Source organism: Diabrotica undecimpunctata, chromosome 7 (genome assembly GCF_040954645.1).
Source record: "Diabrotica undecimpunctata isolate CICGRU chromosome 7, icDiaUnde3, whole genome shotgun sequence".
In the NCBI taxonomy this organism is placed as follows: domain Eukaryota; kingdom Metazoa; phylum Arthropoda; class Insecta; order Coleoptera; family Chrysomelidae; genus Diabrotica; species Diabrotica undecimpunctata.
In genome coordinates this window covers 105,726,756-105,751,687 of record NC_092809.1, presented here as the reverse complement: position 1 = coordinate 105,751,687, position 24,932 = coordinate 105,726,756, and the positions used below count along the sequence as shown (strand labels likewise).

The 24,932-nt window shown below is 32.9% G+C and overlaps 1 protein-coding gene across 2 annotated transcripts in view; it reads right to left on the bottom strand.

Annotated features, from left to right (window-relative positions):
- LOC140446914 (equilibrative nucleoside transporter 3-like) overlaps nt 1-24,932 on the bottom strand; it is a 67,926-nt gene that overhangs the window by 20,948 nt on the left and 22,046 nt on the right. For both annotated transcript variants that reach the window (XM_072539501.1, XM_072539503.1), the window contains exons 3-4: nt 12,462-12,714; nt 2,123-2,173 (exon numbers count right to left, since the gene is read on the bottom strand). In XM_072539501.1, the coding sequence (XP_072395602.1) occupies nt 2,123-2,173; nt 12,462-12,714 (304 nt within the window). The remainder of the gene's footprint in view (nt 1-2,122; nt 2,174-12,461; nt 12,715-24,932) is intronic.

The following is a 24,932-nucleotide window of genomic DNA, read 5'->3' as shown; positions in this document are numbered from 1 at the left end:
AGTACAATAACAATGCTTAATTCTAATGTCTGATTAGTGATTAAAATAAGTAAGAGTGAACACTATATTTTAGATTTTAAAAGTTAGCTGCATAATAACAAACTGACTTAATGAAGTCAGAATGTGATTTATAAAAACATTCGTTAAATTTCGAGTGAAATGATTCACATGCGTTTGTAGTAAATATAAGAGATGATGGATTTGAAGCCCACATATAAGGTGGAAATGTTGAATTTTGCGTTAAATAATTATCAACTAGGTAATCACAAAATTGCAAAATTCTGTCATCTTCTGGCATAATATTATAAAGTTAATCAGAAAAAAGTCACCAACATCACCGAAAAACAATTTTAAATATTTTTCAATAACAGTTTGATTTTTATATTCCGAGGACAAACCTAAATTTTGAATTGTTCGGTAACAATTTTGTGTTAAATGAAATTTGCACAAAAAATAATAATGTCGGACCACACTAACTTGGCTGCACTTTGAATTGCTATTTCAAAATTAGAAATTATTCGCTTCGGTTTGAAATTTAATTTCAAATCTGTACATATTGTTATTAATGTATCAAAAGTACTTTTGTACGATTGCTGTGATTTATTTGTTAACAAACAAAATACTAGAGGAACATACAAATCATTTTTGTAGCCATGTATAGTAAACATCTGGCAAAAATATTTAGAACAGTAGTGAAAAGTTCCATCTACATACAACATAGATAATAAAAAGTTTTCACCTGTATTTGTTTTTAAATTTAAGTTCACTAACACTTATAGAACTTCTTCCTGTGACTTGGGCAATGATGGTGTGGATTTTCGTCTTGCAGCATAGATATTTCTTCGAACGCAAGAAATGTCTTTCGTCGTCAGCGGTAAATTGCTGAAATTTTTCTTCCTCAATTCCTTGTGGACAATCTTTAAAGGTCTTTCACATATATCTTCTACAGCTTTCCTCTTTGTAGAATAACTAAAAATTTGCCGGTCAACGTGGATATCTGGAGCACGGTTATGCTCCACCGATGCTTTTTCAAGAATAACGTACTTTTCATCACCTTCCTTTGTGTACACTTTTTGTTTACACCCTTTTTTGATGCATCGCCATCTAACTTTTCCATCTTTGGAGACATGGGCCTTTGAATCTTTATGTTCATTAATTATTAATAAAAGTTCTCCCCTTTGAGTAAATATAGTCGTTGGATTCGCCATTTAAAAGTTAAACACTAACGGAAAACACTATACCGTAATACTTGCAACTGAAGTGAATTCTTCTTCATGTGCCGAGCTCGATTATCGAGCGTTGGCTATCAAATTGGCTATAGTAATTTTGTTGACGGCAGCTCGGAAAAGAGATGCAGAGGATCTGTTAAACTAATCTCTCAGGTTTGTAAGCCATGACGTTCTTCTTTGACCTGTCCCTCTTCTTCCGTCGAGCTTGCCTTGTATTATTAAATGGAGTATATTATATCTCTCTGGGTGGCGCATAACATGGCCAAAATATTCAAGTTTGCGATTTTTAACTGTTTTGACGACTTCCGTAACTTTTCCCATCCGATGCAAAACAGCTTCGTTACGAACTCTATCCACCCAACTTATTCGTAGGATTCTCCGATACACCCAGATATCAAAGGCTTCCAGTTTCTTGAGAAGTGTATCCGTCAAAGTCCAACCTTCGACACCATACAAAAGAGTAGAGAACACACAACACACATAACATCTAACATCTTATAGTGAATAACTGAAAATATTTATATTCTGACTTTCAACTATAATCAAATTTGGAATTTCTGGTCATTAAGGCTTCATCCGCAACTTTCTCGGCGATGAGACAGCAGGTACTTGGGATTAATAGTAGTTCGTGGGTAGTAGTAATAGGTAGTTCGTGGGGCAGTTAGATAACGCCAAGCAAAAGTTTAACCCAGCCTGAGAGACTTTGCACTTAGACACCCCACAACAAAGCAGTTTCAGATCAGAACCTTCTTAATAGCAAAGTATGTAGTTTACCGAATATAAGTGAAAATACAAATTTATAAAATTTATAGTACTTAAAAATTGTATTATATTTTTAAAAATAAATTTAAAAAAAATAACGTTTAAAAAAATATTTATTACAGATTACTTACCACTGTTCATCATTAACAAAATTACAGTTAACGCGAAAAATCCAGTTTGCCCTAAAATAAAAGAATTTGATTGCAGATTATGCATGTAATTATACAAAGATTAGTTTATAAAATATTAGTACAATAGCTGTATCATTAAGATGTAATTGAGGATAAATGGTTAATATCGTCTTCCACGGATGTCTTAATTTGTTGAAGGGGAAATGGAATCCACAATTTTAGAACCTCTCATCTTTATGTACACGCTGACCTTACTCTAATGCAGCAGAATACTAGTCTGTGAGAATAGGAAGTTCTCGTTGGTGCTTCCTGGATAATGCCAACTACGAGTTTACATCCTCATAAAACTGGAACTTGACTTATGCATGATAACCTCGAAAAATGTGTACCGGTTTGGAGTTTGGCATTGTGCTAACAATCCATTATTAGAAAATGTTTTATAAAGAAAAGAGCCGAAGTATCTTCGGAAAAATCTGGATTACGAATTAAAGACATGCCATTAAGTACATGGAATCCACAAACTGGACATAGTGGGTTAACAAGAAACTCGATCGCTGGGATAATAGAAAAAATGATACATATAGTACATTACATCTATCATTAGTGCAGCTACATTAATATTAGTTGCAAATACAAAAATAAATTGATGTTTTTAATCTTTTTTGATATTTTGTCGATTATTGTACCAACTTGGATGGTAATGCTGATAAGAATGGCTATACAAAAGTTAACAAAACTTCAATATTCATTTTTTATTTATCACATAAAAAGTAGTATTTCTTTATTGGTACTTGATTTTCGATATTAATGTGGATTTTTAATTAGTTTTGCAATTGCCAATAGTGGAGAGACATCATTTAAATCGCCAACCCCAATATTGGTCAAAGTCAAAGAGACGTTGTTGAGGTCTTCCACACGAACAGAAGTGTCATTAATCGTTTGTGGTTAAGGTGTCAAGTAACTGGTGATGTTGTTGAACGTCATACAGGCCGTAAAATGATAACTAGACTTCGGCAAATATACAAATAAAAATGTAGAAAGTATGCGCATAAATATGCACGTGTTTACCCGAAAATATGCAAATATTTTACAAAACATGCATACAAATAAATAAAAAAATCGTAAAATAGTAACAATTTTATTTAAAAAAAAAGTGTACATAACTAAATATTTCCTACTATTCATTAAGATTTACATTTATTTTAAGTAACTACATCATTTTTAAGTATGAATAAACTTATTTAGAATTATGCTAACAATAAATGACCAAGTGGTGTTCAAAATTTTCTAACAAAAACTTGTGGCTTCTGTCTGAGTACATATATTTATATATGGAAAAACTTCGTTCAACATCAACTGATGTAACGGGAGCATTTTTCAAACTAACCAAAACATTTGGTTCTAAATTAATTGTTTCCGAAATATTTCCAGCTAGAACACTGACTACTTCAGAAAGAATATGGTAACCTTTATTTTTTTCCATAGTAGCTTCAAATTTTTTTAAAATATCTTTTCCAATATTACCTCTAACGTTCCGACAACATGACGCAAATTCTTTTATTAATGCTGTACTTTCGAACAATGACAGTTTTGGTGATTCTAATTGAGTAATTGTTTTTGAACAAAACTAAAATTTGATTTTATAAATGAAAGTTCTTGTTGAAGCAAGTTACTCTGAAAAGTTTGTTTAGAATCCAAAAGAGATTGGGAACTTTCATCTGTTAACGTATCAATTATGTTCTTTATTTTAACAAAATGATCTGCATAAAAATTAGCTGCTTCTAACCATGTTTCCCATCGCGTTAAAATAGGTTGTGGTGGAAGAGGAATGTTAGGAAGCATTTCTTTATAAAGTTGAATTCTTATAGGAGATTTAAGAAATACTTTTTTGGCACTGGATATCATGGTATTTACAAGAGGAAACTTTTTTCGTATTTCCTCTGCAACTCTGTTTAATACATGCGCTACACAAGTAACATGTATTAAATCTGGGAAAAATATTTTTAAATTTTGTCCTGCTTTCACCATATAAGGAGCAGCATCCGATAAAATAAGCAGTAATTTATTAGAAGGAATAGTTGTCGGAAGAAAAAAAGTTGCTAATGTTTCTTGTATAAAACGCGAAATTGTTAAAGCATTTGTTTTCTCAAGTTGCTGGCATGAAATAAGATGAGATTTTGGTAAGGTATCTTCTTTAAGAACACCAATCAATAAATGAGCAATATACTTTCCTGAGGAATCAGTGGTTTCGTCTACAGATATGTAAAAATAATTATCTGCAATTTCTTCCTTAATATTAATTAACACCGACGAGTATAGCCCGTTCACATTATTTCTTCTTAGAGACCGATCACTTGGAACATTAAGTTTGCAATATTTTTTTTAGAAACGAACTAAAATTTACATTTGCTAATTTTGAAAGCGGTATGTTTGCAGACACTAATGCGCGACACAAGTCTTCATTAAAAGTTTCTTGCTCATCTAATTTTTTTGAAGTAGATTGGAAACATTTAGCCATTGAAGTTTGATGTTTTCCTCCTATTTTTCCTTTTTTTGCAATGTGTGAAGCAGTTCTCACATGTTGGTCTATCTGAAATTTCTTCTCACATGCTATCTATAAATAAAAATAAAAAGCTTTATTTTAACCCAATCTTTAAAATATAAAAATATACAAGGTGTTTTTGGTTAATCAAATAACTGGTTTGGAAAAAAAAAACACTCGCTAAGTGTTTTAAATGCAGTATTAATCCACAAATTAGTTTTTGTTACTAACCATTAGTACATCATATAACTTATTTTAAAATTCAACAAAAGTTTTTTTTTTTTGTTAATTCAATTACAATAAAAATAATTTTGTTTTAGAATAGCTGACTTCATAAAAAAAAGTAAAGGTGAAAAATTTTTCTAAATACACACCATTGTATTGTACCATGGACAATTTTTTCTCACTAAAGGAAGCTATTTTTCATTTAAAAACAACCTACGAGTACTAAATTTCAAGTAAATACGTTTATTGGTTTTAAAGTTATTGTTGTTATTAACTAAAAGAAATTAATTTTTTTTAATTTTAACACCCTGTATCTCGAAAGGTAAATAAGTTTGACCCCTCATTAACTATATCGTTTTGTTCAATTTTTCGAGAAGTATCTACAGTCAAACGTTGTAAGTGTCATTTGGAAACACCCTGTATGTATGAAATATTAGATATTTAATAGAAAATATTAGATACTTACAATTTTGCCATAGACTGAACAGTAGATTTTTCCCATATCCATAGACAGCTCTTTATAAGGTTTAATCCAAGTTGAAACACTGGTTGTTTTAGGCATTATAAAATCACAATCTTCCTTTTTGTTACGCACAACGAGTGTTTACGCTTTGAATATCAAAACAAAAATGATTTACAAATCTGAGCATCAAATTAGAAATGTTTAGGTACCTAATTCAATAAACTGGGAGATTTTGGAAAATCCCTAAATTAGGAACAAAACTATTAGCCGTTTACCTGCTGTTAAGATACAATAAATTGTAGATAGATTTGGGGATTAGATCATAAAATGCAAATGAGCGAACCTTTAGCGATTATCCAGTAACTGAATGCCCCAGTGACCGAGACTTTCTAAGAATGTTGAGGGCTACTTAAATTGATCTTCTTTGAAATTGTAAATGTTTTGTACCTGTAGAGATTACGTATTTAGATCATTTCTTGATTAAAATGACTACAAAATTTTATACAAGAATTGAAATAAATTGGTATGTTTAAAAATTTTCAAATACAGTATAAAAATCTGAACTTTTATGCACTTTATGCAAACTTTTATACAAATATGCCAAAATATGAAATATTTGCATAAAATATGCACAATATGCAAAATATGCAATATGCATATTTGCCGAAGTCTAATGATAACCAACCAGATTGAAGACCGTTTTATTAGGTTGCAGGCTTTGCGAGATCGCACTGTAACTGCATTACAATTACAAATGAGGGTGCAAGAGACCCATCAGGTGTTTGTAAGTGTTCAAATCATTAGAAATATACTGTATCAAGTAGGGTTAAATGCTCAATAACCTGTGAGAGTGCCTGTGTTATCAAGAGTAAGTCGCGCTCATCGCCTTCAAACAAAAACACGCAAATTGGGTTAGACATGAGTGAGCCTTTACTTTGTTCACAGATGAGCCCCGATTTGGATTTGCGCCAGATACAAGACGGGCACGAATTTGGAGACGGTCTGGCAACGTTGAACGATTGGCCATCGTGCAGGAGGTTCATAGACACCAAGGTGGCAGGATAATGGATTGGGGTGACATCACTCATGGTGGAAGATCCAATCTCGTTTGTCTGAAACTATTTCTAAATACACCAGACTACCGCGATATTATTCTAAAACCTATTATTTTACCCTTTGCACAACAAGCTGTTTTCCAATTTTAATTAATGCATGACAATGCGCGTTCGCATACTGCCAGGGTGATGTGAACATTCCTGGCAGTATGCCAGGTTGTGAACTCCAAAATTGAGGTTTTGCCATATTCTGCACAATCGCCAGATTTAAACCCAATTGAGCATGTATAGGACATATTGGGTAGACTCATTTTACAACGAAATACTGTTTAAGGGCCTTTCAATGGAGCTAAATAGAATACCGCAGCAAGACATTGATTATATGATCATGAGTTTTCCTTACAGATGCAGGACAGTAACCAACAACCAAGGAGGTCATACACTATACTAACTTTACCTAAAGACTACTTTTTTGGGAGTTAAGGGGCAACAAATTAGTTTTTTATTTTTTTTTGTTACCATTCTTTAACTTATGGAGTTCTCTTTTAATTTTCTTAAGAGCTATTACAATAATTGTTTTTTGATAGAAAAATGTTTATTTTATATTCGGGACACTTGTTTATAACTTTTTATTAAAAATATTTTTAAAAAATTATTTGAAATCCTTCTGTAATTTCGCATTTTGTTTTTGTCTAACAGATTATTTTGATGTATTAATTATAATTTGCTATATTAGAATAAGAGAGAAATTCTTCAATTTTAGCATAACTGATACATGGCTTAAATGCGCTAAATAGTATGTGTTATAGAGAATACAATATAGATTTCGACCATTATTTTATAATCGTAAACATCGTATAGTAAGCCAAAAGAGAAAGAAAATAGTATGGAACGGTTCCGCATCATAGTTTGGGAAACTGGGAGAGCATTTATGCGACCTAAACTAACCTATCCTTGTAGCGTTTTAAATTTTTTTAACAACGAAATATTTATATGCTAAAAATTTCTAAAGACGCCCCTGTTTGTCTGTTTGCAACGACGTTAAAATAATCAATAAAATGCGTTTGTTTATCTCGTAGTAAAGACGTATTAGCGTTGGGAGTGTTTTTTTTTATTTACATTCAAAATTCCCCATTTCGTACATGTTATTTCTAACTATAATATTTCAAGGTTTTTTTGTCGTTGAAAACGATTTGTTTATATTCGAGTCCCCTAATATAATATTGCAAGTTAGGTATACGGTTTTTCTAAGACGTAGTAAAACTGGGAATATTTCAAGGTTGTTACAAACGATTGTCGAGGGTATTATGTTTGTTTTAAGTTTGTAGGCACAACTGGTTCCGGAGACGTGAAGAAAAATGATTTGGCGTTCAATTTTGTAAAATGTAAGGCATTGAAGAGTCAAGCAAGAGATCTGAGAAAGAAAAGATGTTTGGGTGATTAGGAATCGCGAGTCGATTCAATTTTTTTTGTGTTATGTCTTAAGACCGGTGAAAGGTGATAATACTCTTTGCATAATAGCAGTTTAGAACAAAGTAATCATCGTAAGATTTGTGCAGAACACCGGAACTGAAGAAATTTTGGAAAATGATTATATAGGATGTCCCACCAGTTTTGTTGTCGTTTGCCTGCTTGATCCAGCCCCATCTGCGTCAGATCTTCGTCCCTGCGTATGGAAATGGTTTACTTTTGTTCAAGTTGAGAGTTTTGTCCTTGCAGCTCCAATCCCAGAGATAGCAAGTTTTCCAAAGTTAAGTGTCAAAGTTAGTGAATCAAGGTAACATTTAACACATTAGTTTAATTAGGTTAATCTCTGTGCGGTAACATTTGTAAGTTTTTGTAGTATCTCCAACCCCTGGAGTTTTAAACAGGCAACACAAGTTTTTTTGTAATTTTGTATTTTGCAACTTTTAATAATTTTTGTGCAATCTGTATGTTTGATAACTGTTTGTATAAGACAAAAATAAACGTTTTGATTTGTTTCTCTGATCCATTTTTTTATTTATTTTAGAAAAATCTCCTAACCTGTTTGTGTTTCTTTATTTTAGGGAAGAAGAAATTTTCTTTCTTTTTCCAGCAGGAAGTTTCCTTCGAAGCGGCGTCCGAATTAAAATAGCTAGAGGTAACCTTGTCTGCCATATCTTGTTTCATTTTGTCCAGGAGATTTATGTAAGTACCCCTTTATTTCATTTTTTTTGTAGCTGCCCCAATCTCAACCCGCTTGCAATTTATTTCATCTTATCCACGACCCCAGCTCTCCAGCTAACCCCTGAGTGCCGTTCGCACATATAACGATTGTTTTGCTTGCCCTATCTTCGCCCCCATAGTTTCAGTCCCCAATTTTCTATCCCCATAATCTTACCCCGAGGTAGGCAAAATATATCGGTACATCCTAACCCACAGAATCGATACAAAATAATTAGCAGAATATAACGACTATTAGTAAGAAGGGGAAAACTGAACACATCTTCAGTCAACATTAATACCATCCTTGGAAAAAATATATCAAGCAATAAATAGGTTCTCTAAGAAAAAGTAACCGGAAGTAAAATACACCAGCAGAACAACTATACAAAACAGTAGAGAGTAGAGAGGAGTATTGGTATATACGCTTAAAATTATTATTACAATCTTCTCCTTCTTTGTGTTCCTCATCGTTTAAGGACATTGGCGTTCATCACGGTCCATTTTACTCTGTCTGCAGTAGTTCTGAAGAGTTCTATTGTTCTTTTTCCACTCAACTGCTTTAAATTGTTCAACCAGGACAACGTCTCCCCGGTCCTCTTTTTCCTTCCACTTTTCCTTGTATAACCAATCGCATCAACACATATTTTTCCTCTCTTAGTATGTGACCAAAGTAGCTCATTTTTCTTTCCTTTATAGTGTTATTTTTTTTTTCATATTTCTTAATGTGTTTGTCACTTGTTGTGTCCATGATACCACATTCTTCGATAACATAACATCTTAAACATGGTATGTCTTTTTTCAGTTGCATCCGTAACTGTCGACACTTTAACTCCATATAAAAGGGTAGAGATTACGTAACATCTTAATACTCTAGTTTTAATTTATATTCCCAGTTTTCTATTGCATTCATATTGAAAGCGCTTCTACCCATCTCAATGCTCGTTTTATTTCAAGGCTGCGGTCCTATTGTTGATTTAACTCACATCGCAAGTCATTGTACCAGGGAGAGGGGAGAAAGCTGTAACGTAGATATTGACAATTTATTATATTTGCATATCAGTCAATTGATACGCCTTCATTGACGTCTTCTAGTGCTTCTTTAAAGATTTCTTCTGTGCACATATTAAAAATTAGTGGGGATAGTACACATCTTTGTCCTACTCGTCTTCTTATAGGTATTTCTTTAGATATTTATTGGTCTGCTCGTATTATGGCTTTTTGACATGGGTATAAATTTGAAATGATTCTCCCATCCTGATCATCTATTTCTGTGTCCTGAATAATACCTCTCTAGTGCCAAAGCCTTTTCTAAATCCCAGTTGGTTTCCTGTTATTCTATCGTCTAGTTATTTGTAGGGACGATCATGTATCACTCGCAAGAAGACTTTTAAAACATGGTTCATCAATCTAATTGTTCTATATTCTTTACATTTCATTGCATTAAGTTTTTTAGGTATTGGGATATACTCAGGTATTAGCCATTCTTTTGGAATTTCCACGGTATAGTAAATTTCATTGAATAATTCTACTAGTATATCAATATTCATCCGGTTTCATGGCTTTATCATTTTTTATACGCTTTAGTGGTTTTCCTCTAAATTAAAATTTCCTCTTTGGTAATTGTGGGTCTACCTCTTCGTTTTATTGCCTCCTTTCTTTCATCGCCTTCAAACAACTCTTTTATATATTCTTACCATCTATTTATTTTTTATCTATTTATTGAACTTTTAATTATTATTTTGTTGTTTTTGTCCATTATGTTTCCAATCCCTCTTTTTTTGTATATGCCATCTATTTGTCTAATATTCGTATTGATGTTAAAGTTGTCCTGTTGTTTCTCTAATTTTTTTTTTTTTTTAATTTTTTGTTTGGTTGTTTTATTTACGTTTTTGTATTGTTGTTTGTTTTTATTCTTTTATTTCCTCCTTTCAGACATAAATAACTTTATTTCTTGTGTCATCCATTGCTTGCTTTTAGGGGATGTATTGTGTATCGCCCTCCAGTTGTTGTTGTATGATTTTAATCAGGATCTTCTTTAATTTTCTCCATTTTTCTGTAGTGTTAAGTTGCCCTAGTCTTTCTACTTTCTGAACTTCCTTGTGTATTTGTTCTTTGATTTGTTGTCAAAGATCAACTTTTTTTAGTCTTCTTAGATTAATTCTTAGATTAATTCTTCGTAATTTGGAGGATGTTTTATTTTATTTAGTTTGAGTTTCATACCTGCTAAAACAAGGTTATGGACACCTGCTATATCTGTCCCTGAGTAAGCTTTAGTCGATACTATGGCATTACGGAATCTTTGTTTTATGATTAGGAAATCATTACAATTTGGATTCAAAATCTCACCTTAAAACTCAATCTATAAAAAGGCAGATATTTTGGACTGTTGGACTATAAAAGGATCAATATACAAATCTAATTTTTAGTAAGTTTTATGCAATATTGTCCGTAGGCAATCCCTCTGGGTACATTATAAAACTAAACTCAAATACTATCTTACTTCGTCGAACTCATAGTAGATATCTATTAAACTGGAATCCGCGCCTGATTAGTCCACAATATAGACCAAATCACCAGTCTGAGACAAATTAAAAAAAAAACATTAGAATATGGTAAAGACAATATGGAATATGGTATTAACAATTATAATATTTCATAAAACTTGCTCTCCACGATGCAAACGCAGACGACAGAGTTCTGTTAGCAAAAAATGTAGATGTGTCTGGAATGATAAAATAATTAAACGAAACATCTAAAAATATAGAGCTTCAAATGAATATGAAAAAAATACTGAGCTGTAAAGATACTGACACTCACATCTTTATCTATAACCATCCCATTGAAAAAGTCAGTAAGTACATAAATCTAGTTAAGACTGTCAAATGGGACAGAAATATCCCTAAAACAGGAAATTCAAGACGTGTAATGCTAACATAGACGTCATTCGTCTCCAGGAAGCAAGTGGTAAATATAATCAAAGGTAAACTGTTTTATCATTTATACCCTTCTTAACACAATCTTAAAATCTATTTTTTAAAACGATTTCCGGAATAGAAATCGAAACTTAAAACTTTTAGTTAAAAATCAATTGGAGCTAATGGACTGATGGACTATCCATAAAAATGGTCTCACTAATTAATGATTTTTTTAAAAAAGGTATGCTTCCAGAGTGCCTATAGACAGCCATTATTATTCCTCTTCATAAGAGTGGTCAAAAATTGAATGTCTGCAACTATAGACCTATTTCCTTACTACCGGTCCTATCGAAAATTATTGAGAGACTTATAAAAGCCTGACTTATGTCCTTTCTCGTTGAAAACATTTTATCACAAAGTCAGTTCGGCTTTTTATCTAATAAATGTACAGTGATGCAATGTTTTCTGTACTACATAAGGTCTATCAAGCACTAAACATTGATGTTTACACTGCCACTATTTTTTGTGAATGTGCCAAAGCTTTTGATTTTGTAGATCATGACATTTTGATAAAAAAAAATAAATTTCTACGGAATTTGAGGTAATTCTTTAAATTAGTTCCATTCTTACTTGAGAAATAGGAAACAATTAGTTAGAGCAAATGATACTGACTCTAGTTATAAAAGCATTTTATGTGGAGTGCCACATGGGTCCTCTACTATTGTTTAAGTTCTGTAAAATGACAAAAGCCTATCTATCTGAAATACCGTAATATTCAGTGGAAGAATTTTGCAATGTATTGTGTATTTTATTATCTTTTATTTTGTGATATTGACGATTTATGTAGTTTCAGTAAATTTTAAATTGTAATAATTGTAATATAAATATATGGATATAGCAAAGCAGATTTTATTATGTCAGTAATATTATTTGTATCGGACAATATACTTACATGAATCTGTGTTAATTTGAGTGAATATTGCAAATATGGCAAACACCAAACCAAGTAACACTAACGAAGCAAGACTCCTAAACATGGATGGTATTTTGTGACCATAAAATGTCAACAGTATGGTACAAATTACACTTGGTACTGTACCACCAGCCATGAGTGCAGGCTGGAAATATACCTGCAATCTAGTTCGATCTTGACCTTCTGTTATTGCATCTCCTAGTGTTACGTTTCTAAATTTGTACATCCAATACTAAAACAAACAACTTTATTACCAACACAGCACAAAATTCGTTTTTATAAGTAAAAAAGGGTGTTAGAGATGACATAGCAAGGTGTATAAAGCTATATAATAAACATATCAGAAATGAAAACGGGGAGCTTGTTACATTTGCTCTGTATATTATAAAAATGTTCTAGGGTTCCATATAATAAACACTTAAAGAATAGCGTCTCAAAAATTTTGAACCAGAATAAACATAGTCTAAATGTTTATTTATATAGCCGCTTTAACCCTTTTAGTAATGTTGGATATAATTGTACCCATTAATTTGAATACAGCATATATAATTCTACAGGAATATGTAACTTAAACCAGTTTAAAGAAATTTACATTCTATAAGTATTATATTTCTCCATTTTGTACCAAGATGACACATAGATGGTTTTATTCTAAAAATAAATTAATATCAAAAGGAATATGGCGGCAATCGCATTGTTCGTAAGAGGTAACTGTACTTGTTTCTTCAAATATCAGTTTAAATACAAGTCAATCGCGGTTTATATTTCAGTGCAATGTTGAAAGTAGTGTTACTTCTTTGATTTGACTTTTTCTCTGAAAAATTTGACTTTTTTCCAATATGGAAGTATACCTCAATTTCAATGGGCACAAGTGTATCCAAAATGACTAAGTGTTATTTTTATTTTCAGAATAAAATATCTAAAATAACATATTTAACAGAGAAGGAACTGTTAGAAGAGCTAGAAAAACTGTCCCACATAGAAGAATGTGTATGTGAAGTAACTGCGAAAAGGAAATACAAGTAAGACAGAGAATTGGCCAAGGATGAGGAAGAGGATAACGAGGAGGAAATGGAGGATGATGATGAACAGGGCGAAAATGATGACAACTATCACTTCATCATTCTAAAAAAAAATATGTAAAATCGTTACAGAATGTTCAATATGTAACATGACAATTACCTAATACAATAACCCGGGTGTCTAATGAAAACTGTTCTGAGGAATATCCAGTTACATATTTTCTGAGAGATTTTCCCGAAAGTTTAGTTGAAAATTTCGTTCAATATACGAATATGTATACTTTTTAAACTGGAATTAAGAAATTTGTACCATGCAATCTGCAAGAAATAAAATCGTTTTTTGACCTTTAGTATTCTAACAGGCTGCCTAAAATTTCCATGACTGTGAATGTATTGGAACAAATCTTTAAATATTGATATTTTTTCAGACACAATGAGATTAAATCGTTTTTTCAAACTTCGGACCCACTTACCTTGTGTTGGAACCCAGACAGAGCAACGACAAACTATGGAAAGTTCGACCAGTTTCTAAATCAGTCCATAGAGATGTAGATAACTGCAGATAGAAACAAATATTTGTATAGACGAACAAATCATGCCCTTCAAAGGGAGATTTTCTATAAAGCAATATATTAAAAATAAATACAATCCATGGGGAGCAAAACTGTATTTATTAGGTGGTGAAAGTGGACTGATTTACAATTTTCTAATCTAGCAAGCTAGTTCCACAGAAACAGAACCTTTTTGAAGTTATACTTCTATATGCACGGTCGGCGTTGGAAATTTGCATGAGAGTGAATCTGTGAAACCATTACATATGTAAGATAATGATTAAGAGAGAGGCAGAAGATATATTTTCTCTCTCTTCCTCTCTCGAGAATAAAAATGTTCCTTTTGTATATAATATATTTAATATTATATATATATATATATATATATATATATATATATATATATATTTATATATATATATATATATATATTTATATATATATATATATATATATATATATATATATATATATATAATATTATATATGTAAAATATACAATATATATTATATATTTTGTATTATTTAAAATTAAACGTTTATAATTATTTTAGGCTTTTGTATTTCAAAATAATCACTGTTTTACCGAGAACTGTCAATTTTGAAATCCGTTAGTGTCATGTCTAATTGGCAAATCCTTTACGTGTTTGGTTCATACGCTGGTGGTTTTGAGTTCGAATCTCAATTATGAATTTCCTTTTTTATTTTCGTAATATTTAAAAACCTCATGTTAATCTTATTAAATATATGTAATATACGCAAAAAACATAAATTTTAAAATAAAATGAAAATTTACAACATAATCCGAGTTGGTGGTTTTTTATTTTTGTCTTCGTAAAGTAAGTTATGTATATTGGCAGTTTTAAATACTTATGAATATTACATATTTTAATTTATATTGTATTATTATATTGAATTATGTTGCAGTGTATTTATAGTATTGTAATTTTTATATTAATAACAAAATAAACAATGAATTTTACTGCAGAGTATGTGTAAAATTTTTTTTTGGATTCAACTTCTTTTATACATATATAAAAATGAAAATATATATTTTCATTAAAATATTGATACAATCCTTCATTTACTATACTCCTATTACAGGTCAAATGTTTATATACAGCAAACGATGCACCATATACCTATATAACTAATTATTTTTCTCTTTCTGCTCTCCCTTACCTATAGCATTACATATGTAATGATTGTGCAGATTGACTCCTATATAAATTTTTAACGGCGAACGCGTGTATAGAAGTATAACTTCTACCGGCACTCCCACTGGACTGCCGCACCCGTTTTTTAATTTGAGATATGGACATGGTATAGCTATCTTATTGCAATTATCAAAAGTACTTGAACCCAACAAACATGCGTTGTACTGTCACAATTATTTTACGAGCTATAACCTTTTACAAACTCTCAACGAAAAATCAATACTTGTAGCTGTTACTGCGAGGATCAATAGACTCTTACTGCTTAGAGGTGGTTTCTAAACCATCTCTAACTGATGTACAAGATTTTCCAAAAAACGAGAGAGGTTCAACGGAACAAATTATCTCTTCTGATGGAATTGTAGTATCCAGATGGTTAGATGACAAGCCAGCGATAATGGTATCCAAATTCGTGGGGGCTGGTACAGAAGACGTTGTGAAACGTGGGAATAAAAAACAAAATGTTTCATTGACGTAAGTCGACGCGAAGTTATACAACAGTATAATAAGTCCATGGGTGGCATAGATAAAACAGACGGTCGAACAACTGTTCGACTAATCTTTCATGCAGTTGACACGGCCCATGTCAACAAACTCTTGGTTAGAGTATAAACGAGACACGCATACTTTAGTAATTCCACAAAAAGATATCATGGACCTTCTACACTTTAGGATAAAAGTTGGTCAAACCCTCATAAAAGTCAACTCTTTCAATAACTGAAAACAAAAACGAAAACTTTTGGTAAAACGCCAAAACATTGAAATTAGACCTCTTACTGAGGTGCAATGTAAGAATAGTGGACATTTTTCAGAGCGCCCACAGCTGCCTATACCTTTAAGATGCAAAAACCCTGGTTGTACAAGGAAATCATGATGGAAATATCAGAAGTGCAATGTCCACTTGTGCCTTCAAAGGGAAAGAATTTTTTATGTTTCATATGCGCTAGTTTTTCAGATTTGTTAAGTACTTTTTGAGTACAAATTAACCCATAATAATTATTTTTATATATATACATTTTATATTTTTTTATACAAAAAGTGTTATATGAACTGTATTAAATAAATTTTAGGAAAAAAATATTTTTTCGTTACTTAGTTAAAAAAGCAGTACTGAAAGGGTTAAGATCCAACGTCGAAGAACATTGTATGGGAATCGAAATCTATTGCACGCGAATCCAACTTACGAGGATAGATTGATATTAAACTAGCCTTTAATAGATGGCGCTACTTGATACCGAATTGGTTTCGGTGTTGACATTGGGCATTCATGAAATGACGTCTGTCGAAATTTTAAGTTTTAAAAACAATTAGTTTGGTTTTTAAAGCCGTCAAAAGCAGGCAAATGTTTTATTTTCGGAGAAATCGAAAAAGTAGAGTATCGTTCGGTGATTAAGTTCCTCCACAAAAAGGGTAAAATGAATGTGCAAATCAAAGCCGACCTGAACGAAGTTTATGATGAGGTTGCACCTTCGTTAGCAACAGTAAAATTTTGAAAAGCTAAATTTGTTCGTGGTCGTACGAGTGTTTTTGATGATGAGCATCCCAGGAGGCCAAATGAAGTCACCACGCCGGAAATGATCAACAAAGTCCATGACATGATTATGGCAGATCGTCGAATTAAGCTCCGCGAGTTAATAGAGGTCCTAAACATTTCCTACGAACGCGTACACAAAATCATTCACCATCATTTGGACATGAAAAAGCTATCCGCGCGATGGGTGCCGCGTTTGCTGACATTCGATCAAATGCAAAAACGTGTGATCACTTAGGAGACGCTTTTGGCGATAGTACGGCGCGATCCGAAGGATTTTTTTTGCCGATTTATCACCGTTTATGAAACCTGGATGCATTATTACACACCGGAAATCAAAGAACAGTCGAAACAGTCGAAAGGCAAAGAGTGCATATTCGGCCGGCAAAGTGATGGCGACTGATGGCGAAAAACAATCAATGGTGAATACTACGCAGCATTATTGGATCGATTTGATGCCAAATTGCATCGAAAACGCCCCGGTTTGGAACGCAAAAAAGTGCTCTTTCACCAAAACAATGCACCGGTTCACCGATCGGCCGTCGCCATGGCAAAATTACGCGAATTGGGCTATGAATTGGTTAAAAACCCACCGTATTCAACAGATCTTGCCGCCAGCGATTTTTTCCCGTTTCCAAACCTAAAAAAATGGCTCGGAGGACGCCATTTCGCAACAAATGATGAAGTCGTCGCTGAAACTTCGGCCTATTTTAAAGAGCTCGAGCAAAAGTACTATTCGGATGGGATAAAAAAATTGGAACATCTTACGTCTTACTAAGTGTATTGAGCTAAAAGGGGACTATGTTGAAAAATAAATCGATTTAATTCCAAAAAACTTGTTTTTTCTATCAAAGACTAGTCTTATATCAATCCACCCTCGTAAAGCTGGGGGTAAAACGACTTTTGTTCAGACCGTGTTTGGAGTAGGTCGAGGTTTTTATCCTCTAGAGGGCGAAAATAATGCATTTGCCTGCTATAAATCGGAGGAATGGAATCACAAGTTTTTTGTTTTTATTTTTCAGAAATCTATTTTATAATAGTAATAGTACTAGAAATCACTATACCTGAAGATAATAATTTAAGAGTTAATTGTAGGTTAATGTTGTCGCTTTCGAAGTCTAAATATTTGTCAAACTTTGTAATTGTAATTTGATCTACCACAAAAAGTATCTACACTTTAACTAAAGTAAATTTAAAAATATTTAGTGTACAATCATTAACCTCATTACTGAGGTTTAAAACAGTTTTGATTTTTGGTGAATCGGATGACGTACTGTAATGCAGTCGCAACTGCATTATAAATAGATACCACATCCATCAAAGCAGCTTAAGCAGTAGCATTTTTGAGAAAAGGTCCGAGCCAGAGGGCCGTGGCTAATCGACTGAATTTAAGCCAACCTACTGTGTCCCGAGTTTATCGTCATTAGCAAGATACTACCGACAAGGAGGAGGCCGTAAACGAATAACAACGGAGAGAGATTTCGTATCAAAATTCCTGAGAAATCGATATTTGACTGGTGTTAATCTCAAAAAACAGCTTAGCGAGGTTGAAGGTGTCGTTACAAGCATTTGGACAGTCAGAAGGAGACTAAAGGCAGCCAACCTGATACCAAAAAGGTCACCTACGGGTTTCAAGCTAACTGCAGCTCAGAAGCAACGTCGATTAGAATTTGTTAGCAAATATCAGGATTAGGATGACTATCAAAGAAGTCAGGTATTATTCTCCGACGAAAGTAGGATCTGCCTTCATGGCAACGACAAAAGGGTCGAGTCTAAAAAAGTCCAGAAGAGCGATTTGCTCAATGTTGTATACGAGAAATTGCGTCATAATGGAGGCAGTTCTTATATTTTTGGGCAGGCAGGAATTTTCATGGATGAGAAAACCGAGTTCGTTTTCGTGCCTGTTGGAGGACGTGGATGAGGTTTAACGGCTAATCGTTACATCAGAGACATTTTGGAGAAACATGTGGTTCCATACGCGGGATTTATTGGTGATGGCTTTATTTTAATGCACGATGCCATACAGCACGAGTCACCACCACCTATCTGACTGAGATTGGTATAACCAGTGGGAGTTTTGGGGGTTAACCCCCCCCAGGACCCTATTCCGACACTGTTACTCTCACATTTTAAGGACTCAAAATGGAGGTACCAACATAAAAAAAATTTCGGTGACCAACCAGAACCCCCCCAGAGGCAAATTCTAGGTGCGCTATTGGGTATAACTATAATAAAGTGGCCTGCGTTGAGCCCAGACATAAATTCAATAGAGCATATTTGGGATGAGCTTCTGGGATGAACAGAAATCATTCACTAAGGAGCATAATGAAATTGAGAGCTGCGCTTAATAATGAATGGGAAGCAATGCCTTAAGAATTTATTAGAAAAGTCCTCCGATTAGGGGTAGGGGTGGTAATATCATTTGTTGAAAAATAAAGAAATTCATTTTGTAATTGATGATTTCTCTGTTCATAACGTCTTTCTTGCGTTAGGTCCAATGATAAATATTTAGGAAACTCTGTTCGTATTACATAGTTTTTATAATGCGTCTTCCAAATAATGCAATAGCAGTTTTTTTTAAGTTCAGTGATAAATTTATTGTTTGCACATTACATCTTTTTATTTCCATACTTTTTACATTGAAACAGGTGTAGTTTCAAATATTGCTTTTGAGTGCATAACAGTAACAAAATCATTGACCAAACCATTCCTTTTCTCAGAGATTTAAACAGACATTTCTTATTTTTTAGACATTTTTAATTTTTCATCTAAGGAAGGTGTTGTACTGTAAAACATGTTAAGTTAACATTTAACATTTTCTGTGGAAATTAAAAAAAAAACATTGTTTATAAATTTCATTGAAGTATCGTGTAATCTAGAGTCCAGTCACACAGATTCCTACGTGTATATTATCTGGTTTCTATGTATACAAACTTTTAAAATATTGTTAGTTATGTAATAAAAAAACGACATTCGGATTTTTATCGAATTATCTAATAATGCATTTATACTAAAAACAATAAACTATCTCAAGTTTAAAACTCCTTCAAAATTATTTTTTTATCATTTATAATGACTAGTTGGTGATATATCATGTAAAATATTTGATCAATCTGATCACAAATGCATTAATAATTTGTGTATGTACCGACTGATCTGATACACATGCAAAGTAATGTCTTATCTTCAAAAAAGAACTCTCTAATTGACTAATATTATTTAAGATAACTTACGGCAAATATAAGTTTTTTTTTTAAATTTCCATTCATATCTTCATTGTTTAATCGACAGCTATTGTTTGAGCTGTTTTTGCCATCCACTGTGATAGTATATCCTTTTTATATTATCGTACCTACCAGAAATGATACAGTTGTTTTCTCTAACGAACTAAATTACCTGTTCCCTTGTCCTTAATGATCTTTTCTTCTCTCATTTTCTATTTCTTATAAAAGCGTCGGATCTTGTTGATATCCATCCATCCCTAAGCTATCTTTTCAACGCCGTCCGTTCTTCTTCCATTTTCTTCATCTGTGGCGGTGTTTCCCTTTGTTAATCCCGATGTCCTGGATTTATTTAATCGACCCCTTTCTAAACCTACCCGTACTCATTCTCTCCTGTCTTTTGGCCTCTAATCATTTTCTATCTTTTTTCTATTCGTTCCTGTTTTAACTCGTTTCTGACATTTTTGTTTCTTACCCTAACCAGCTTTTCCCAGTCTCCCAGTCGTTCTATTTTTCTCAGTTGCTTCATTTCTGCTGTAATTATGCTACGTACTTTCGTGTCCTTTATTATTACTGTCTGATTTTTCTTTTTACTAATACTGTCCGTATTATTTAGTACATAGTATATTTGTGACTATTTCACTAGACTATTTTTATCTAAGAAAACGTCATAGCAACGCCACGTTTCCTACTGACAAATTCCTTCCAGACCGTGATTTCTCAGCGACAAAATTATGACAGATCCGTCATGAAGGCGTTTGGTAATATTATTGTTATCAGTTTGACAAACGTCATTGAGGTGTAATCAATTTTGGACAGATATAATAAATCCAGACGAAAAATCAAGATTTGGATGCCAGTCAGGTGAAGAAATCAAAAAATTGGTTTCACAAAATATCCCATTAAACACGCAGCATTTCATAACTTCTATTTGGATCCAATTATCGGAGTTAGAAGAACTATTAAAAATCATCCAAAACTACGAAGACGAAACCCCCGATGGAGCCCAAAAAAAGTTTGCAATGAGGCCGTAAACGGCAAGATTCACTTTTTCCAGAACGAGTTTGATGTTATGGGAGAATTTACGGGCCGAACTGAATCTTCTTCTTCATGTGCGATCTCCTCTAAGAAGGTTGGCAACCATCATGGCAATTCTCACTTTCGATACCGCTGCTCTAAAGAGGTCAGCGGAAGTGCAGTTAAACCAAACTCTCAAATTGTTTAACCAGGAGATGCGTCTTCTTCCGCGACTCCTTCTACCCTGTATTCTTCCTTGTATTATTAATTGCAACAAGTTATAACGCTCGCCTCACATGACCTGTCCCAGATATTGCAGTTTTTTTACTTTAATTGTATTTAAAACCTCTTTATCTTTTCCCATTCTTCTCAACACCTCGACATTCGTGACTCTATCCACTCAACTTGTTCTTAGTATCCTTCTATAGGCTTATAACTCGAAGGCTTCTAATCTGTCCGAAATACCTTTCTTTAATGTCCAAGCCTCCAACCCATAAAATAATACGGAGAACACGTAGCATCTCAGAAGTCTTATCTTTAAAGAAATTGAAATGTCCCTGCTGCAGAGTACTTTTTTCAGTTTGTTGAAAAAATTTTTTACCTGTCCTATTCTTGCCTTAATCTCTTTTGTGTACTCATTATTTTCGTTAATTATTGTACCCAGATAGTTATATTTTTCAACTTTTTTAATTTGTTTTCCATGTATTGTTATGTTTTCTTGGCGCTGTTGGACTTTTGTAACTACCATAAATTGTGTCTTTTTTGTGTTTAGGAACAGTCCGTTTTCTTCACTGACTTTTTCCACTATGTCAACCATTTGTTGTAAATCCTCAAGATATTCCGCTAATAAAATAGTGTCCTCGACAAACCGTATACTATTGATTGGACGGCCATTTACTTTTATTCCGATAGTTAGTTCTTCTAGTGCTTCCTGGATTATTTCCTCTGAATACAAATTGAACAAAGTAGGAGACAGGACACAGCCCTGCATGACGCCCCTCTCAATCTGTATTTCATTTGAAAAGACGTTGTTCTCTTTTACCACAGCGATCTGATTATAATAGATAGCGTTAATGATCTTGATATCTAAGTCTCTCATATCTAAGTTTTTCTTTTCAAGTAATTCGATAAGATGGTTATGTCTGACCTTATCGAAGGCTTTGTTGTAATTCAAAAAACACATATATACTGGCTGATTAACATCCATGCACCTTTGCACAAGTACATTCACAGCGAACTCTCTCGTTCCCAGTGCATTTCTAAATCCAAATTGTGTGTCACTTATGTCCTTTTCAAGTTTGTTGTGTATTCTCCGGTGTATAATTTTTTAAAATATTTTGAGCGTATGACTCATTAAACTTATTATCCGGTGGTCTTGGCATTCTTTTGCATTTGGTTTTTTTGGTAGTGTTATGAATGTTGACATTAGTCAATCTTTGGGAATGATTCCTGTACTGTATATTTTGTTGAATAAGTCGACCAATATTCCAATTTGCTGTTTTTCTATTAACCGTATTATGTCTACAGGTATTTCGTCAGGACCTGTTGCCTCGTTGTGCCGAACTGAATACAACAGCATTTTTCCAAAACAAATCAAGGCGGTTCGAAAAGTTTGGCAAGCAGCAAATGGCTGGTAAGAAATTCATCAAACGAAAATGTATGCTCAGTTGGATTATTTTTGAAATTAATGGAAAAATAGGGCCAATCATTTTATCAAACAGACTCTTTCTTGCCGTTCATCCCAACTGAAAGGAAGAATCTTGGCTCAAAAACTGTTCACTTGGAATCAACACGCACCGTATCTAAGTCGACAGAAATATTAGCTGAAAAAATTGGAATAGACACAAAAAAACATAAAATAACAAACCATTTTCATCGATCTTCAGCTGTGTTAGCCTTGTTCAATCAAGGTGTTTCTGAACAGGAGTTAATTAAATTAACAAGTCACAGTTGATCAAAAATCTCAGAATAATAAATAAAGCTGGATCTTTGAGTTCCCAAATGCTATAGGTTAATAATACACAAAACCATGCTTTGGTAGAAAAGAATGGGCTAAAGGGGGAAAAAGAACTACTATAGTTATAAGAATTGTAAATTGAATATTGTTGACAAATAAATAAAGATTATGTTTCGTTGACATGGTGCGTTAATTGTCTCGTGAAATAGTCTTGTCGAATATCATTCGAGAGAAATTTATTTACCGACAAAATTCAAGTTTGTTGCCTTTTGGCAGTTTTCGCTTATAAAATTTTAACAAAATCGCTCGACTGACGGCTTGTTATATAACTGTCAAAATTTAATTCGCGAAAATTGCCAGGCAACAAACTTTCATACCAGTCGAAAATATTGCCAGCAAAATTTTCTCTCTTATGATATTATATACGATAATATTTGTGATTTCTAAAATTATCTGTTCATCATTTGATATAATCGTACCAAGATTCTCGTAAACTGTAACCATCTCTAATTATTGTCTTAAACACTTGGGTTTCATCTCCAATCTTTCGCTCCCTATAGCATATTTACAGTCTTTCATTTGTTGGATAAGCAACCGCTTATAATAATTAAGTGTTTATTTATAACTTCCTTTTTTTCTATTTCCTTTGTCCATACATTCATTAATCTTTGTGCCTTTCTCTGGTTGTCAGCTATAAGTACTACGACGTCCGCTATGAGTATCATCTATTCCTTGTGCAGTAACCCTTCTATATTAACTGGCAGTGGCGCACCCAGGGGATATTTTGGGGGTTAAACCCCCCCAGGGCCCTATTCCGACACTGTTACTCACACATTTTAATGACTCAAAATGGAGCATCATAAAAAAAAATTCGGTGACCAACCAAAACCCCCCCAGAAGAAAATTCTAGGTGCGCTACTGTTAACTGATATTAGACGTGTATAATTTATAATTGTCTTTAAGTTGTTTGTTCTTCTGTTTATATTTTTAAATAGTTTATCTATAACTAAAATAGAATTGGGCTTAAACGATCTTCTTGTTTATCCTCTTGTTCATCCCAAAATTTCGTAAACTGCTAATTCCTATTGTTACTTTTAACACTATTTTTTTGTACGTTCTTCTGATTTTCTCCTGTAATAATTTTCTCGATATTTCGAGCTTATGTTCTACATTACTTTTCGGTTCACTGAGTGGAATGCAGCTTTAAGGTCTATGGAGGTAATATATATGACACTAATACAGAAGTAAAAAACTTCAAAATTTGTATATTGGTATAAAAACATTGAATTAAAACTTGTTAAAAGTATCATCCAAAAATTATAGATGCATAACGTATAGCTCAGATCATTCTCAGTGCATTCTTTTGGTACTTGTAGCTAACACTAAAATTGCAGTGGAGACATCAGTATATGGTTTACATATTTTAATTTAAATTATAATGTTACCCTAGGTCGATGACAATGGTTGTAAATGTTAATACTTAAAGAGCAACATGCTTCCTTGCTCGACTAGAACATGTGGTTCTTGTCAGTTAAAACAACACAGACCAACTGGAAACCCAGTTATATATTTTATGCACTCTCTGGTGATAAGGAGAAAGAAGAATTTGAAAAATTCTAAACTGATCTTAAAAAGATATAGTATATTAAAAAGATTAAGATAACATTTTTGAGAGGACGCAATTTTTTTAAGTATGGGTGTGGTTAGTTTAAGATTAAGTTCAAGTGGGGGGCCCAAAAGGGGGCCAAGGGTTTTCCCGCTGTATCTAGTAAATTAGGAACCCTTTTAGATAATTTAATTTGCTACAAATAATGTTTAATAAAATTTTCTTCGCGTTTGCTTCGCAGTGCTGTAAAATCCAGAAAAGTTGATGAAATTAAACAATTGTGTAGTGAAAGTATTTTATAAAAGACCCTCTATGATATTGCTTTGATGTC